At 42.1% G+C, this 18,757-nt stretch overlaps 1 protein-coding gene across 2 annotated transcripts in view; it reads right to left on the bottom strand.

The window, feature by feature from the left end:
* The window catches only part of CDH13 (cadherin 13), a 445,340-nt gene that overhangs the window by 24,379 nt on the left and 402,204 nt on the right, over positions 1 to 18,757 (bottom strand). For both annotated transcript variants that reach the window (XM_059857430.1, XM_059857431.1), the window contains exon 11: positions 6,816 to 6,958. In XM_059857430.1, the coding sequence (XP_059713413.1) occupies positions 6,816 to 6,958 (143 nt within the window). The remainder of the gene's footprint in view (positions 1 to 6,815; positions 6,959 to 18,757) is intronic.

Below are 18,757 nucleotides of genomic sequence, written 5' to 3'. Positions count from 1 at the left end.
GTGCTGCTCACACAGCTGCCCTCCTCAAAGCCATGTGCTGATATTTTGTCCCTTATTCCACATGAATTCAAATTTCCTGTGCATTTTCCACCTATATTAACATACAGATGCTTTGTAAAATATATAAAATAAATATATAAAATAAATATATAAAATAAGCATATAAAATCAATATAGTATTAAATATACATCATAAATATATTATTAAATAGATATAAAATATATAAAGTAAAATATGAAATAAATAAAAGAATAATTATATATAATATATTTATGCATAATACATAAAATATAATATATAGTAAATATGTAAAGTATAGTAAATATAATATATAATAATATAAAATGAATATAATATATAAGTATAATATATAAAAGTAAATACAATATAAAAATATAAGAATATAGTAAATATATAATAAATATATAAATAGACATGTAGTAGAAAATATATACTATATTACTATATATAGTATATACTATATATACTATATATACTATAATATATAACTATAATATATAAAATATATAGTTTATATAATAAATATATAAAATATATAATTTATATAGTAAATATACAATATATTTATATAAATACATAAAACAAATATATATATTATTGAATATATAATATATATATTAGATTTAGTATATATAAATATATATATATAATATATTTATATAAAATACATAAAATAAAAAATATCTGTGTGTGACACAATAGCAGTACATCCATAAATGCTGTTGGCTCCCTCCAAAGTTCCAACCCTTCATCCATCCCCTCAAATAAAAGATGCAGCTCCTGCTTTTGAGTAATTACATTTCAGAAGAGCACAGCTCTTTCAGCATATCCAATTGCTACTGACATCTGCCATCCATCTTCAATACTGTTTTCAACATTCTCATTTCTTTTTCCAATCATGAGGCCATGATGACAAATTAAAACAATATTTTGTGTGCAATTCATATTTTACTGAAATTTAAAACGGCGAGAAAAGGATGAGTCTTCAATTTATTTTCTCTTCTCAATTAATACAGCAATTAAGATAAGGGGTATAAAACTGGCTTAATTGGGTTGCCATGGTAACTAATTGCCTGATTTCTTCAAAAATAGCGTGGTTTAGGTGGAATCAATCTATGGTAATTGAATTATGTGCATCATGGAGAGAGGAGACAGGTTAGATACTCGTCAGGAAAAGTTCTAATTGCTCACTGCCACACATCCCTTTGGTACCCCTGCCTTTCCCGGGAGCTGTGAGTTACAGCTCAGCACACAGAGGACAGAATAACAAGTTTTCTGTCTCAGGATCAGCAGTGCCAAGACCTGCACAATAAACGGGACTCAGGATTGCTCCTTGGAAACCCAGGAAGCAGGGAGAACCAGACCCTGAGTCACCATTCCTTCACCTGGCTCAGGAAAGGTGAGGCAGGGCCACAGCCACAGAAGCAAGGTCCAAGCTGCTTTTTGCTTAAACTGCCAGAGCAGCTCCAGCCAGACCCTGAACTCACCACTAAAATGACTTTGAATGATGTTTATTCTCTTTCTTTAATGAAGTCCTCAGAGTCCCAGGTTTTGCCTCAGCAGCTCCCTGGTGACAGGAATGGCAGTGGAATGCTCACACTGGATCAGGCTCACTGGGAGAACATTTCTCTTTAGGTGGGACCCCACTGGGGTGGCATCCAACCACCCCCCCAAAAAAGTGGAATCCAACTGCAGTTTGCATTTAAGCCAGCCAGCAAGATTAGTGTGGCATTATTTGTCACCAGGTGACAACACAGGTGGGTTTTCCATGAGTCAAGCAACCAAAAATAACCAAAGACTCTGTTCTTAAAGAGATAGAAAAAGGCTACGCAATGGGATATCAATTCCACAAAAAAAGAGTGATTCTTTAATAAATAAGGCAAATCGGGGTAAAGGGAAATTATTATTCATTCCTCTAAAAGGAAATGGAGAAATGAATTTTATCTTTTAAAGATTCCATGCGTTTTCCAGGTATTTTTTAGCTTCACCTCCAGCCATGGCTTCCTCCTCCCTTACTTTTTCTAGATTGTGACTCAAACTCTCAGAATACAGGAAAAAAAAAAAGTAAATTAAAAGACCTTTGCTGGAGAGTTTCTAGCATGGCTGAATGAGAAAAAAATGCAGGTGCTCTGCTTTGTGATGCTCATCCCAAATCCAGGGAACAATGGGATCTGCAGGATGGCACCACGGAGCACATTGGGAAGCTGTTCCACACAGGTTTCTCAAACCCCAACGATTTCCCCTCTCATGGAACGAGCAGAGTTCCTTTTGGCAGAAAAGCTCCCAAGGATGCTGTGATGCTGCCCTGGGTTCAGTGATTAGAGTGCTGAATGAAATGATCACCGTTGTTGGCACTTTTGTTAACAGAGTGAAACCTCTGATGTTTCCCAAGTTTGCATAAACCCGAATTTGCCCCATTATCAGCTCATTCTCAGATTAAACACAGTTCATGCCACTCTAATGTGTTAACTCTGCTGCGTGGCATTTCCTACCAGTGTTTAATTTCTTCTTTAATAGGCCAGAGACTCTCTGGTCACACAGGTCTTTAATAAAAAGTTTTCAAATCCTAAAGACACTACGTTGACCTTTTACTGAAATCAGATGTGCTGAGAAAATTAGGATATTTCTTCCAAAAAGTCCTTTTTAAAGTGAAATGCACCCCCATAAAAGGTCAAAATTTATTATCTATAAATTAACACTGTTTCCATCAAATTTGCTGTTACACATTGTTTCAAGTGTGTTTGGGAAGATACAGGAACTGTTTGGATCAGGAATAACATAATTCACACTTAAGCACCTTCAGCTGAAGTTAATTTGATAATGCTGAGAAATAAAGGTCAGAAAGAATCTCATACAGAACTAACTTATTTCCTGCAGTGGAGGGACTCCATTTTCTAAGCCCCTTGCATTGTTCCTGTCCTACTGATAAAGTGATATCCCAAAAAAAAAAAAAGATAAAGATGTGACAGGTTTATACAAAGAAGCACCAAGCACAAAGCTCCAGGTTTTACTTGTGACAGAAATATCCTACATTTTAGAGATTAAAAAAAAAAAAAATGCCCTGGCACTTGCTCCCTGCACTGAAGTGTAATAACCAGGAGTCAGATGGGACTGGTGACAGGTGGAACTGCCATCAGCAAAAGGGGATGGAAAAAGGAAAAAGAAAAAGGAAAAAGGAAGAAGAAAAAAGGAAAAAAAAGGAAAAATAAAAGAAAGGAAAAAGGAATAAAAAAGGAAAAAGAAAAAAGAAAAAAGGAAAAAGGAAAAAGAAAGAAGGAAAAAGGAAAAAAAAGGAAAAAGGAAAGAAAGGAAAAAGGAATAAAAAGGAAAAAGGAAAAGAAAAAAAAGGAAAAAGGAAGAAAAAAGGAAAAAGGAATGAAAAGGGAAAAAGAAAAAGGAAAAAGGAAAAAGAAAAAGGAAAAAGAAAAAAGGAAAAAGAAAAAAGAAAAAGGAAAAAGAAAAAGGAAAAAGGATCACTGTGGGGTTTGCTTGCTGCTGTCTCCACTCCTCTTCCAGGACAGCACTCAAATGTAAGGTCATTTTATAAAGGGGTGAGCATGGAACACAATGGACAGCAGAACCTTTTCTGTCAGCATTTAAATGGCATGAACTCGAAATAATATTTGTATTTATGTTTTAGAGTATGGCTTGTGCACTTCAGCAATGGCTAAGCACCAGGGTTTGTGTGATTTTAGAGTTATTCACTATAAATCCTGTTGAAGATGATCACAGATCTCACAGTGCCTGCTCTGCTGGGAGTGCTCTGGGTGCCAGTTCTCACTGCTGGGCATTCCCTGTTCCTGAGCTCTCTGCATTTCCAGGACAGGGCAGTAAAGCCTGTGGCAGCTCAGACTTCCTCAGCGCCTGTGCCATCTCAGATTTGACTCAGAGATGAGCTGAGAGGCCAAAGGAAATAAAAACCTCCACTGAATGCTTTTGAAGAAAGAGTTTCTGCTAAAGTATTTCTTTTTTTCCTCTCCTCCCTTCTCACCACAAATCAGTTAGCCCAAGCAAATGACTTGCTCTATTGGAAATGCCTCTAAATTTTCACTTTATTACCCTATTTCATTTGGCAGTTCTTAATCCTGCTTTTGGCTGCCCTCTCACTGAGAAGTCCCAGGCATATTCCCTGGCATTAGACAGGCTCCACTTATTAACCTGAAGAGAGAGGTCTGCAGTCTAAGGACAATGCTGCTCTAAAGAGGTGCAGATAGTTATGTTCAATCTGATTTTTTCCCCTTTTTCAGTTACCACAACCTTCTTTTAGAGTCCTGAAGTAATTCTGTATTCATTTCCTTTCATTTTCCCACAATTTGGTTTCTCATCTAATGCAATATTTCAAGTTGGACATTAGCTCTGATGGCTGCAGAGATAAAGTGGGTCTCCCAGCAGTGCTAGACCACAGTGTCAGCCTGGAAACAAATTTGGGAACACTTCCCAGGGATCTGTCAGCCCCAGCTGTCCCTGCAGGGGCAAGGCAGAGCCCCAGCCTGTTGAGATCAACTCTAAAACTTCCTTGGCTGCTTTAGCCAGACCATCCATCCAGGCCAGCAGGAAAATTTCCCACTTCCCAGCGCATCTCTAAGTTGAATTTGCTCCCCAAGCTGCCTGGTAATTAATGCAGAGGTGATGCAGGGCACAGGGTTAATATCAGCTCATTGAGTTCTGCTGGTTATTCCCACTCCCACGGGGGGCAGGGCTGCTGAAAAGATCATTATTAACCCTTAGCATGACAGTCCTGAGTGCACACAGGTGGTTTGTGATCTCTGCATTGCCAGGAGCTGATAGTGCTGGGGAAGATGAACTCCTGCCCTGACAGAGCCTCACAGTCACAAATAAACACAACTACAGGGGCTGCAGTCAGAATCCCAAGTGAACAGGATTCCTTTGCTCTGCTGCTCAGCACAGCTTCCCCTTCTCTCTTTTTTTCCAGAATGGAAAAAAAACCAAACCAAAACCCAACTGAGAATTTAAAGCAGTGAAGATCTGGGCTTAGAAGAAATGAGCAAGGCCTAAGTTGCAGCATAAAGGTGTCCCCCAAAATCCACATTCCTCAGGCTGGTTCTCACAGTGAAGAACTCTCATCTCCTTTCTCCATCTATGCTCTGTGACAATATCTGACTTCACCTTTAAAACACAACTTTGTCCTTTGGGTAACCCCTCAGTAATATCCCAGATTTTTGCTTTCATTGTGAGATGACATTTCCCAGTGCACCTGATGTTGAGATGCATTAAAAAAAGAAAAAAAAAATCCAATACCAAGCAAAAGACAGAAATATGTTTAGTGCTATATTTTCCCCCAGAAATTTCCTAAAGAAAATATGTATGTTAATATATAAGTAAATCATCTCCTCAGCAGCATTTTTTTCCGTTATACTTAAGGCGATATTTTCTTCCTCCTGTCAGGCCCTGCAAATGTTCCCTGAGTCATGTGCTTGCAAAAATGTAGAATTACTCTCTTAAAAAGAGCATTTTACAATTCATCACCAGGGCTAAACCAGCTGCAGCTGTGAAAAAGTGTTAGCATATTAGCTGTTATATTACAGGCAAATCTTTTATTTATTTTGTGCCTTTAGCTCGGGAGATTTGGAATGTTCAGGGTTCTCTCTTTCTTCCTCTGCTCCAGAGTCACTCCCTGGATTTTCCTTAGATAGCTTAATTTGGATTCCATTTGACAGGAGGAACTTTAGTACACACAATATGCAAAAATTGTTCTTTTTGACAAGGAAAAATTGTTGCTTTTTATTGCCACTGTCATTGTATTGAATAGATTATAATCCAGCATATCAAAGATGAGTTGTTATTGGTATTTAAGTGCCTCAGGCATGCTGACTGCTCAAATATTGTGAAGAAATTAACTCTGATTAGGATGATTTATTACATTTCCAAGAATGTTTCTAGACTAATTACACCTAACATTAAGACATCAGTGTAGGAATAAATCTGTAAGGTATAAAGCTAAATTAAAGCTGTTATAAATTTAAAGCTTCAAGTTAATTCCTCTTCTGGTTTCCAAAATGGTCTCTAATACACTTAGGTGGCCATGCAGAGAAATGCTGCAGCACTGCTTAATTTTACATGTGTGATGCCTTGGGAAGGCTGAGCTAGAACAGAGGCTGGACAAGTTAAATAAAGCAGGGATTTATTGAAAGGATCTCCTCCATGGATCCACCTTGGGCAGTACAAGAGCCCAGCCAGGGCTGCACTCAAGATGAACCAAAATGGTGCCAAAATGAACCCAAGATGAACCAAAAGGGTCCCAAAATGAACCCAAGATGAACCAAAATGGTCCCAAAATGAACCCAAGATGAACCAAAAGGGTCCCAAAATGAACCCAAGGTGAACCAAAATGGCCCCAAAATGAACCCAGGATGACCCAAAATGGCCCCAAAATGAACCCAAGATGACCCAAAATGGCCCCAAATGCACGAGCGCTCCCGGGGTCTCTCCCTGGGATCAGCTCTGCTCCATTTGCACCTTGCAGTTCATTGTCCCAGCCCAGCTTTAGCCCAGGCAGTCCCACCCTTGTTTTTCTCTCTCCAGCCCACGGGGTTTGTGCTCCTGGGCTGAGATTTGGCTCATTTGTCCTTGGTGCCCAGCTGGAGCAGGAATTGTTTTGTCTCCCTGCTCTGTGCACAGAGCTCACCATGCCCTGATGTGAACCCAGCCCCACACACTAAAGCAGCACAGAAGGGGAAAAATAGAAAAGCCAAACCCTGAGGCCTCATGTGCAGCTTTCAGAGCAGAGCATTTGCAGCAGGAAATGCAGGGTTTCTGCCCAGGGCTCACTCACCACTGTCGATGGCCAGGAACAGAGCAGTGTAGACGTTGTTGTGCACGAAGGGAGATTCCCTGTCCAGCACTGCCGTGGTGCCCACGGTGCCATTGGTGGGGTTGATTTCCAGCCACCCTGCTGGGTCCTTGTACACTGAATACCTGAACAAAAGTGCAGAAGTTGTTAGCAAATCATAGATGTGAACATCAAACAAATGCATTGCTGCAAAGGAATCTGTCTGGGCGCCCGGTGGCTTCCACAGTGGATCTCTTCATGTTGCAAAACCACAATTTCAGCTTGTGCCTTGCCTTAGAGACAGTTCAGTGTTGCTAGAAGTTTGAGTCAGTTCCTTTGCATATATATATATGTCCCAAAGTTTAGCAGAGAAATCAATTTTTAGGACATTATTTAGGACCTGTTTCCCAGGGCTGTGTTACACAACCAGAACCCTTCCAACAGCCTCTGCACCCTCACTGACCTCCTGAATCCTCTCACAGACCTCCTGTTTCCAGACTCAAAATTCCAATTGGACCAGAAGCTGGGTTTTTAATTTACAATTGAGTGGTTTTAATTTCTTTTTTTCTCACCATTAGTTATTTTGGGTGAGCTGGAAATGTTCTAAATTGTGGGGAATGGTGGCAGAAAGAGCCAGACAATGAATTCACCAGGTCTGGGGGAGGTGGTTACACCCAGCCCTGTCTGCACACTCTTGTTCTGCACTCTGGGATCTGGAGCTTCCTCCTTCTGCTGATTAAATTCAGCCACATCCACATTGCCTCAATCAGAGTTTGGGAATGCTGTCTCCAAGGTGGCTCAATATGAAATTCCCTGGTGTGCTTTATTCCCTTTAATCAGCACAAATATTCAGGCCTCAAAACTGAAAATGTTTGGAGAGATTGTGGAGTTTACACACCAGGAATTTCTCTGAACTTGAATGAAGCAATAAATATAAGAATGTTCATGATTAGGGCCTAATTCTATACTCAGTTAAATATAATAAGTAAAGAACAACCCAGAGCTGAATTAACTGATACCAATTCCCTCTCCAATTAAATGTGTTAATATTTTAAACCAAAACTCCAATCATATAATCCATACCTGGGATAATAACCTGTTTATCTTTTTTGTAGTGAATTGTTATAGGTCATAAACCACCATACAACCTTTGATGGACATTTTAAATTACCAGTAATTGACATGGAACCTGTTAATATTTAATGAGTCTGTGCCAAGGCAGTGCCTCACAGTGGCATTCACCTGGAAGTGAATTCATCTGGAAGTCCTGTGTGATAATGTTGCAAAAAAAAAAAAAAAATTAAAAAGTATCATTGCAAATATGAGGGAACAAACAAAAACAAAACATTACTGAGGGGGTAAAAAAAAGGTAAAATGAAATACAATTCCAGCCTCCAACAAAGTGCTGACAGACAGGCCCTGCCCATGCTGCTGCTTTTTACCACAACTTTGCTTCAGGCTTGAAAAGTGAAATTTCCTGGGGCTGCTGAGCCTGACTGTGGTGCACAGGAATATTCAGGTGCTCAAGGAGCCAGAGTGAGCATCAAAACTTCAGCACATGCAGCCAGGAAAAATTATACATCTTTATGAGCTCTTATGATGTTAAAATAAGCTAAAGAGCAGATCTGGCAACGAGAAACTTTTGGAATTTATGGAGAAAAAGAGAGAAATAGGGAAAATAGTTGGCTTATTTATGCTGGCAAAAAAAGTAACTCAGAGTTTCACCACTGGCATCCCCAGGAGCAGAAATTATCCCCTAGGGAATATGTGGGGAAGAATCAAAGGAAAGCATTAGTGCACAGTGAGATGTTCCATCAACCCAACACGTCCTTCCTCTTAAGAGCCATTTAGACATTAATCAATACCTCAGCTTTATCTCCCACAAAAATGAGTGCCTGGAACAGCAACAATGCAGATCATTTCATTTCACTTCTTTGTTTCTTCTTTTATTGTTGTTTTTATAACTTTGCAACAAAGGTATGCACAAAAATATGGAACAAGGGCAGAAGAAACAACTCCTGGTCTATTGTAAAACTGCAAATTCTCAATTAACCCCGAAACCATTTCAGAAGATTCAACACTTCTAAAGTAATGAGAATGTAAAATGGATTGCCTTATCTTCCCTGATTGCTCTACAAAGCACTGTTGGCTGTGCAAATAAAAACCTGGATTGTATAACCTGTGATTTGGCACAGGATATTGTAAAAGTAGCCCTTTGTCTTTCCCACCACATTTTTACTTATTCTAAGAGCACATTGCAGCCCAGGATGATTGGGTTTTGTTCCGTTTCTTGAGGGCTCTGCTAGCAAAGGTTTAGAATGGACCCATGATAAAAACCATGATAAAAACAGAAGATCTGAATGCAAAGATTCACTTCTGACTTTGGTGGGATCTGATTGCACAGCAGCTTTTGAAATCAGACCATTTCTAGGTGGTTAGACATGAGCTTTTCTGCATGGACCTGCTGCACCTTCAGTGCTGAGCACAGTGATAGCTCAGCTGTCACAGAGCTGTGCCCTCTGCTGTGCCAATTTCTCTGTGCTTTGGCCTCATTCTGCTTTGCAGCACTGCAATTTGGTGCTGCTCATGGAGTTTATTTCATTGTGGGTTTCTTTCTTTTAATTTTAAACTGTGCCAACAGCTCCCAGCTCCCAAGGGCTTGTGTGACAAGAGGGAAGGGAAAGTGGGTGAAACATATTCTGACTGTGCCCTCCTTGCCCTGGGTTCATGTCCTGCTGTTGTCTAAGCCAGGGATTGCAAAGAGAGCAGCAGAAGCAGCTCCTTCAGAGTGGAAATGGTCTGCTCCAATGTTTGAGTGCACACCTGAAACACACACCTCCAAAGAGACACAGAGAGGCTATGGATGCAGAGCAGAGCACAAACCAAAATCTGCACTTGGTGCAGAACTAAAATAGAGAAGCAGATGTATGGAAATGATTTCAAATTTATAAATGGCATTACATCAAGGCTGGTTGAAAAATCATGAGGCACTACCCCTGGGAAAAGTTCAGAGATTTTTGGGAGAGACTGCTGCAGCAATTTCAGCACAAATATCCCACCCAGGGAAGCAATGGTGCTTCTCAGAGAAAGATAAAAAACCATCCAAAATATAAGTGCAACATTAAAAATCTGGATGAAAACTCTATTGTGCTCTACACAGGGATGACATAATGCAGAGTTTTAGAGATCAGCCTGCTTCCCACGGAGCTCCCTCTTCTCCACTGTGCTCTCATTACCTTTTGCCTGCACTAATTAGGGCAGCATATGGCACCAGGAAGAGCAGAGAGGGAACCTTATTGCAGCACAGCAATTCTCCAGCTGAACCACACTCCACACTCATTACTGGGACACACTGCAGTTCTTCTGCTTTCTGGCCATGAGATAACAAAGGTGCTCCTGCTCCCAGGCTGGGCTGGGTTATGAGCTTTGGGGAGGGCAAAAACCAGAGATATATAAATATATATGTGCATTCCAAGGCTGGGAATGTACACAAATATATGTGTATATATTTATATGTACACACACATATATATGTACATTCCCAGCCTTGCACAGCTGGGTCTCAAATTCCTATCCCATGTGAAATGAACAATAACAGCAATTCTCTAATGTAGATTCTAGTAATGTCACTATATTGATACTTGATTTTGTAAAGATCATTTTGATACTGCTTCCAAGATTGTATTGTTTTGGGGGTTTTTTGTTTGTTTTGGTTTTTTTTGTTGTTTTATTTTCCTGATTTATTGTTGGGGTTGTTTCACTTGGGTTTTTTGTTTGGTTTTGTTTGTTTTCCTTTTTTTTTAAATTATTTTAAAATGTTTGTGGCATTGAAGCCATTGGAAGAATGTTGTTGGAGCAGCTGTGGGCTTTCATTTTCCAAGGCCAGGGTGGATGGGGCCTGGAGCAGCCTGCTCTAGTGGGTGACATCCCTACCCATGAGATGACCTTTAAGGGCTCTTCCAACCTAAACCATCCTGTGATTCACTTTTTTTCCAGATACTGGAAAACAATGTGGATTGATTAGATGTATTAATTACGAGGTGCAGGTGAATAAAGGGGTTTGGATCCCATTTTTCACTCAGCTATAAAGCCACTGCCTTAAAATCTGCTGCTGCAGCCCCAAACACAGCGTGGTCCAGGGCAGGGACTCCTGGTCCTTGGGACAAAGCCTGTCCTAGCAGCACAAGGGGGGCATTGTTTGGGACCCCTGAATTTATCTCCATCACAGGTAAAGGACTAAAGGCAACCAGAGGATTTCATATCAAAGGGGGGAAAAGCCCAACTGTTTCATCACACAATGTTATTGAGACAAAATATGAGCATTTAGACATCTCAAGAGCTGCAGGCCAGGCTGAGAGAGAAATGCTGAAGGGAGCAGTGGTGACCCCATCAAGGGGCTTTTCCAGACCTGTTCCTGTCAGTAAATGTGCTCATGCTGACTCCTGATCCCCAGGGATTCAGAGCTCTCTGCATGTATGACTTTGGGTTCCACAGGATCCCAGAGTGGTTGAGGCTGGAAGGAACCCCTGGAGATCACCACTGACAGCTTTCAAGGCCTTTTGTGAATTGTAAACCTCACTGGGTCTGGCCTAAACCCTGGCCTAAAGCCACTCCTTGTAACCATGCTCTATTAACACAGCTAACCCAAAAGGGGCTGTTAAAAAGTCAGAAAGGAAAATAAAATGTAAGCCATCCTCTGCTCGTGCTTCCCAGTGCTCATCTTTGATTTACACACCCCAGCTGCCAAGCTAAGCCTAGGCAAGCTTCTTTACCATTAAATGAACAGATTTGAATTTGGATTTAAATGCATTAAAAGTGTGGTTGGATGCTACATGAGCAGCAGGCTGTGAAAAATCTCCTGCAGAGATTCGTTATTTGGGCTAGATTCTTTAAAAAAACCCCAAAATTAAAAATGTAAAAAAGCAAATTTAACTGATATCAACACTACTATGACTCAGAATAAACATATCATTAAGGAAATCTAAAACCTTTCCTGGAAACACTGTTGAGGAAGGTGTTAGATTTTTAAACTCACTGAAGATTTTAAACTCACTGAAGATTTTAAACTCACTGAAGATTGAGGATTTATGCAAGAGCCATTTTTTAGCTTTGTGGAACACATTTATGGCCTTGCAGTATTTTCACAGGCTGGAAATGTCAACCTAGAGTACAATTAAAAAATATTAAAAATTAAAACCCCCCCCATCAATGTTGTGCCACGAGTGACTGTGTGCATTTTTGGTTGCTGGAAATGCAAGTTTCACTGACAACCTGGGCACACCCCAGGGTGAATCCATCAGCTCTGCACATGGGCACCACTGCTTCGGTAGGAACTCCCTGCAGCAGCTTTTTCCTGGGTGATCCCAGAGTGCCCCTCGAATTCCCGGGAGTTTCTGCCCAGATTCAACCTTGCAGATGCTTTATGCTGATCTGTTGGAACCCTGGTTAATGAGAATTTTAGAATTTTAGGCTTTCTGTGCTGCACTGACCCCCAGGAGAACACTGCACTGACCTGAGGCTGTGGAGAAGCTTCCAAAATGGAATGATAGAACTGGGATTGTGGGTGTGGAGTTTGAACAGAAGTGTGTGATATCACTGGGTGGGAAACTCAGAGTTTAAGGGTTTAGAATACAGTAATAGATGGAAAGCAATGTGGAGGTTTTAGGATGGAGGCTGCTCCTTCCTCAGCTTCTTCTCCCTGGGTTTGGGTGGTTTTGTGCAATTGGATAAAAAAGTCCCCATTGTGGGCCACGGGTAGTTAGGTATTAAGTTAAAAGTAAAAATAATTCAGGTGTCATTTCTTGATGGGACAGTTTATCCTTAAAAGGCCTTGTAGAGACAGGGCTCCATTTTTAGTTTGTTGGAGTGAAGTGCAGCAGAACTCAGGGTTTGTGAGACTGTGACAGAGATAAGAACTGATAAACATCTGAGTCCAACAAGAAATACCCTCTCACACATGACAAAAAGAAGTTCAGACTCAACATCAATCCTGTCTGAAGAGGCAGCAGAGCTCCAGCCCAGCCTGGCCCTGAGCTCAGGGATGTTGGCCCTGGAGGAGGTTCCTGGCTCAAGGGAAGGGTTTGCAGGCTGTGCCTCAATGCAGGCAGGGTTGGCTGCAGGCAGGGTTGGCTGCAGGCAGGGTTTGCAGGCTGTGCCTCGCTGCAGGCAGGGTTGGCTGCAGGCAGGGTTTGCAGGATTTGCTGCAGGCAGGGTTTGCAGGGTTTGCTGCAGGCAGGGTTTGCAGGATTTGCTGCAGGCAGGGTTTGCAGGGTTTGCTGCAGGCAGGGTTTGCTGCAGGCAGGGTTTGCTGCAGGCAGGGTTTGCAGGATTTGCTGCAGGCAGGGTTTGCAGGATTTGCTGCAGGCAGGGTTTGCAGGCTGTGCCTCGCTGCAGGCAGGGTTGGCTGCAGGCAGGGTTTGCTGCAGGCAGGGTTTGCAGGATTTGCTGCAGGCAGAGTTTGCAGGATTTGCTGCAGGCAGGGTTTGCTGCAGGCAGGGTTTGCAGGGTTTGCTGCAGGCAGGGTTTGCTGCAGGCAGGGTTTGCAGGGTTTGCTGCAGGCAGGGTTTGCAGGGTTTGCTGCAGGCAGGGTTTGCTGCAGGCAGGGTTTGCAGGCTGTGCCTTGCTGCAGGCAGGGTTTGCTGCAGGCAGGGTTTGCAGGGTTTGCTGCAGGCAGGGTTTGCAGGGTTTGCTGCAGGCAGGGTTTGCAGGCTGTGCCTCGCTGCAGGCAGGGTTGGCTGCAGGCAGGGTTTGCAGGGTTTGCTGCAGGCAGGGTTTGCAGGCTGTGCCTCGCTGCAGGCAGGGTTTCTCCTGTTTGCCTCTGCAGAAAACCATGCACCCACCTCCCCCACCTGAGCCAAGAGATTCCTCATCTCAGCTCTGTTTGGTTTGTCACATCAGGGATTTAACAGGCTGGCTTCCATCACAATCCTCAATCTCCAATGATACCATCAAAACAGAATGAAAAATCAGATGAAATTCAGTTTGCAGTCCCCTGCCGCTGAGAAATGTCAAATGAGAAAATGGTTGACTAATTAGTTATTTGTGTGGAGAAATAATGGTGTAAACCCCTTGGTAAACATGAAGAAAGTAACAGGAGAGCCATTGCAACTCGAATAATAAAATAAATCCAATCTCAAAACCTACAACAATTAATCAAATCGAAATAATAAAACTGTATTAATGATGTGGTTAAATAAAATGTTCTGGAAATGAAAATATTTTTCATTATTATTGTACAGTCTTTCAAACATTTCCCTGTGCTGAAACCTAATTTTCTCTTTTTCTTTCCTTTGGGGCAAAAAACCCTCTAGAAGCTGAGGTGCAAAAAACAAAACAAAAAAAAAAAATCCACAAACTCATTTATGTATGTTTTAATCAGAAGTGATTAGGGCTATGGTTAAATGAAGCCAGAGGCCATAACTATCAGAATTATTCCTAAAGCTAGGGAAGAATACACCATATCTGGGACTAACACACTGGTATAATCAGGTTGTTACTGTTAGAATAATTGTCAACACATGCAAATCAGTAAAAGTTTTCTCATTGTAGCAATTGTGCCTCAAAAGCTAATCAGCATCAGATGAGCTTCAGGGTCTTTTACAAACTACCCAGAGAAGGATTTTGGCAGCAAAACTCCATCAAAGTTTCTGCACACGCCTGTTCTGTGTGCCTGTGCTCCCACTGCAAATCCATTTGCTGCTCTCACTGTCCAACAACTGCCCTGGTAGCTCTTGAAAAACTGGGAAATTTTTAAGAGAGCCCAGCAGACCCAGCAGAGGAATGTCAGTATTGAACACAGCTGGGAAACAGCACATTTCCAAGCTTCTCCAGTTCTTTTTTTCCCTAAGGGATGGGCAGAAAGGAGGTTGGAAGTGGCTCAGGCTGGGAAGTTTTAATCTGTCTGGATCAATAGAGCTCTGCTGGGCTGTGGCTGCTCCCAGGCAAGGATTGCTCTGGCAGCTCCCAGGGAGCCCCAGCTGTGCCCTGGCTGATTCCAGAGTCCCCCAGGAACCCCTGGCCTGGAAACAGCTCCCAAAGCAGCTCCCAGAAGGGCAGGGCAGGGCAGCACCATTCACATCCAGAGCCTGCAGCCAGATACGGATCCAAACTGATCCAAACAGATCCCAGTATGCACCCAGCCATGTCCCAGCCCTGGCCCCCACTGGCTCTGGGCTCATCTCTTCAGGGAGGAAGGGAATCTGTTTCTGCAAATGAATTTCCAAGAGGGAAGGGCAGCAAGAGAGCCAAGTGATCGTTTCAGCACAGGTTGTGTCCATGCCAGGGCAGAGCCTGCCCAGCAGAGGGGCCTCAGAGCAGAGGGAGAGCAGCCCACACCCCTGGGCACCTCCAGCTGCCTCCTGCACACCCCCTTGCCTCTTCTGGTGCCTTCTCTCATCAGTGCTTCACAAAGAATTCCAGCCCAGTGCAAATCAGGAGGACACTGGGTATCCCAGCAATGGGGAAAACCACCTTGGCTCTGGGAAAATAATTAATAATAAAGTCTAGGACTACCACAGGACCAGGAAATATCAAGGGGGGCATTTTGGGAATTAGCTCCTGGAGATTTAGCAGAATTTCTTTCTTTGGTACTAAATATTAACAAAATTTTCTGTTAATGACAGACATTTAGGAAGGAAAAAATGTTCTCAAACAGAAGAGGCACAAACAGTGTCTCAGTCTGACCATTCCCACAGGGGATCCCTGGCTGCTCCCAAGGCACTCAGAGTTATTAACAGAAGGACTTTTCTCCATCCTATCCCTTACCACATGAAGCAGTTTTTATTTCTACAGTGCCAGAGGAGATCCTAGAGTGGCTGGGGTTGAAAAGATGTTTCACTTGCATTTTTATAGCCTAGGAACAAACCCAAAAAGAAAAAGAAAAGGGGGGTAACCTAAGAAAGAACAAAATTTACCACACAATAGATTGGCTGTGCAAGAAGTGGCAATTCAGAAAGAGAAGTTTTTTCTGTAAGAATTACACCCATGAAGAACATAATGTATTTGAGATAAGCTGTGAAAAAACCCCTAAATCTTAATTTAAAACTTACTATTAGTCAGGACTAAATGTGCTTTTTTCACATTATCAGATGGTAATATCATTTTCTTTGGATATTATGCACTCACATTATTAACCACGTTACTGAATCTCTCACCTCCCCTTTCCTTTTCTTGTTATTGATGTTACCAGGCTGGAAAGGGTTTTTTCTTGATGGGTATTAATTTTATTTTCTGCTTGATACCCATTGCATTCAGTGGGTATAAAATGAGGTACAAATACAGTGCTCTGGGAACTGAATGTATTTCATCTCCTAAAATTACATGATGCCCAGGTTTTACCCTGGGTTGGACACCCAGGAGTTAAATTTCTCTCACCCTTTTCCCGTTTCTTTTGGGATCTGAATGTTTTGCCAGCCACCTCCATTGCAGGCCCAGAGCATCATTGTGAGGTGAATTTTAATGTTTCCATTTGACAGACAAAAAAAGTGGAAGCCTCAAAACCTGTAAAACTAAAAGGATCCGGGTTTTTCTGCCCCTCTGAAACGACAGAAGCTCTAATGAAAAGACTCACCTGGCTGCACAAAGAAGGACTTGCTCAAAAGCACAGTTATGCAAAGATTAAAGCCATCAGGGGCTTTTCCTTCTTTTTCTTTTTCCTTGCACTTCAAAACCCAAACTCTGCAGCAGTTTCCATGAGTCAGCTGACTTAACACCCCTGACATGGACACGTGCAAAACTGAGACAGTGCCATTTTCTCTCTGGGCTAAAATGTTTTTTAAATGCTGGTTAATGACTTAGAAGCTTCCAGGGCCAGAATCTGCACACCCTGTTCCCCTACTAATAGAAAAATTCCTTATTTTAGTCCTGAACCATGATCAGATGAAGGCTGGGGCTGCATTTGTGTAAAATGCTACCAAGGATGCAGGGCTGAATCTCCAGAGAGGCTGGGCCTTAGGAAATGAGAATTCTTGTGGGAATTTCCCATGTGCAAGAGGAAACAGCTCTCTGCCAGAGCCATTACCACAGGGCATTGTGTAAAAATCCTGCAGGGTTTGGAGCATGCAGTGAAACCTGGGCGAGAAGGGTTGGCATCTCCAAGGGGATGTGGAGCTGAGCACTACCCAGAGGAGCTGCCCAAGGGATGCCAGGGATAACAATTACCTGGCTCTGTGCAGAGCATGTCTCTGTAGGCATATTTACCCAGAGCATAATGGTCATAGGATGAGGAAGAAGTCAGTCCCTAATTCAGTAATTCACGTTTGAAGCAAGGCTGAATCTGCAGGCTTACTGCTGCTTAACAAAGTGCATAATTTCACTCTTGCTCAGAAACTACTTTGCAGAAATTGGCATCCTTATTACAGAGTTAATAGAAAAAATTCCAATTGAACTCTACAAGGCGTTTTTCCTCTCACAGTAACATTGCAGAGCTCCATTTAGTAAAAATGAGTGCTTAAACCTTCTGACAATTTCTTCACTGAACTTCAGTTCCACTCCAAGGATAACCAGCAGTGAGCCTGAAAGGAGATGGGGCCTTTGTACCTTGAAATGCACAGGCTGGGGCTGCCTTGCCTCTGAGCAGGGGCTGTGAACACAGGACAGGAATTCTGTGCTTGGGAAAGCTCCTGCACATGGAAACCTGGTCCCAGATTCAGCAGGAATACAACAAAAATTCTGTGCATTGGGAAAGCTCCTGCACATGGAAACCTGATCCCAGATTCAGCAGGAATAAAACAGGAATTCTGTGCATTGGGAAAGCTCCTGCACATGGAAACCTCATCCCAGATTCAGCAGGAATACAACAAAATTTCTGTGCATTTGGGAAAGCTCCTGCTCCCACATGGAAACCTGATCCCAGATTCAGCAGGAATACAACAAAAATTCTGTGCATTGGGAAAGCTCCTGCACATGGAAACCTAATCTCAGATTCAGTAGGAATAAAACAGGGATTCTGTGTGCTTGGGAAAGCTCCTGCTCCCAAATGGAAACCTAATCTCAGATTCAGTAGGAATACAACAGGAATTCTGTGTGCTTGGGAAAGCTCCTGCCCCCACATGGAAACCTGATCCCAGATTCAGCAGGAATTTTGCCACTGAATTGGAAGTGTCCATGATTTATTCTATCCTTAGTCTGGAGATGGTAAATTAATGAAGTATGGCCAGATGTGCCAGACAACATCTGCTCAGTGCCATCCAAGATCTGTACTTGCTTTAAAGACACAAGAGCTGAATTGCTTAATTAGACACTTTCCCTTCATGGCACCAACCTTCCCAGAAATCCTTGATTTCAGTGCTTGGGTTTGGAGCTTTTGCCACCATGTAAAACACCACTGGTCCCTGGAGCTCCAGTCACACTTAGAAGCAGCCCCAATAAATTTCTATCAAAGCACCACTGAAAGCTGTAACTACACACAGATGATCAAACCCAGCTGAGTGAGACTCCAGAATTCAATAGCTTTAAAACATTAAGAGAAATTCAAACCACCCTTTTCCCCATCAACACAACTCCTCACACTGTGTCCTCAAAACTTGATAGCTAACTTATTATAATCAAGATACTCTTTACTTCTTCCAGAGACAAAATCCTGCCTTTTCTGAGGCTGGAAGAGAACAGCAATGACAAAGTGAGTTATTGTCTGGATCTGCCTTCCACTGCAAGCATAACTTGTGACTGATAGATCTTATTGTTATATTTCTCAGGAAGATCTGCAATATTGTTTAGGCAGTGACATGAAAAATGTGCCCTATAATTTCACAGTTCACAGCCATTCATTCTGAGTGCTGACACGGTTGAAATCATAATGTGGCATAATATTGTTATGCAGGATAAAGACAGAGGGTCTAATTAAACTCCCCTTAAATGCTACATTCATCCTTATTAATCAAGAATTCAGGATTCTAAAGGTAATATCAAGGCAAGTTGAAATAGGTGACTGTGGCTTATTTGACTTC

This window comes from Haemorhous mexicanus, chromosome 12 (genome assembly GCF_027477595.1).
Source record: "Haemorhous mexicanus isolate bHaeMex1 chromosome 12, bHaeMex1.pri, whole genome shotgun sequence".
In the NCBI taxonomy this organism is placed as follows: Eukaryota; Metazoa; Chordata; class Aves; order Passeriformes; family Fringillidae; genus Haemorhous; species Haemorhous mexicanus.
The sequence above is the reverse complement of the archived record's forward strand: the minus strand, read 5'-3'. Positions and strand labels throughout refer to the sequence as shown.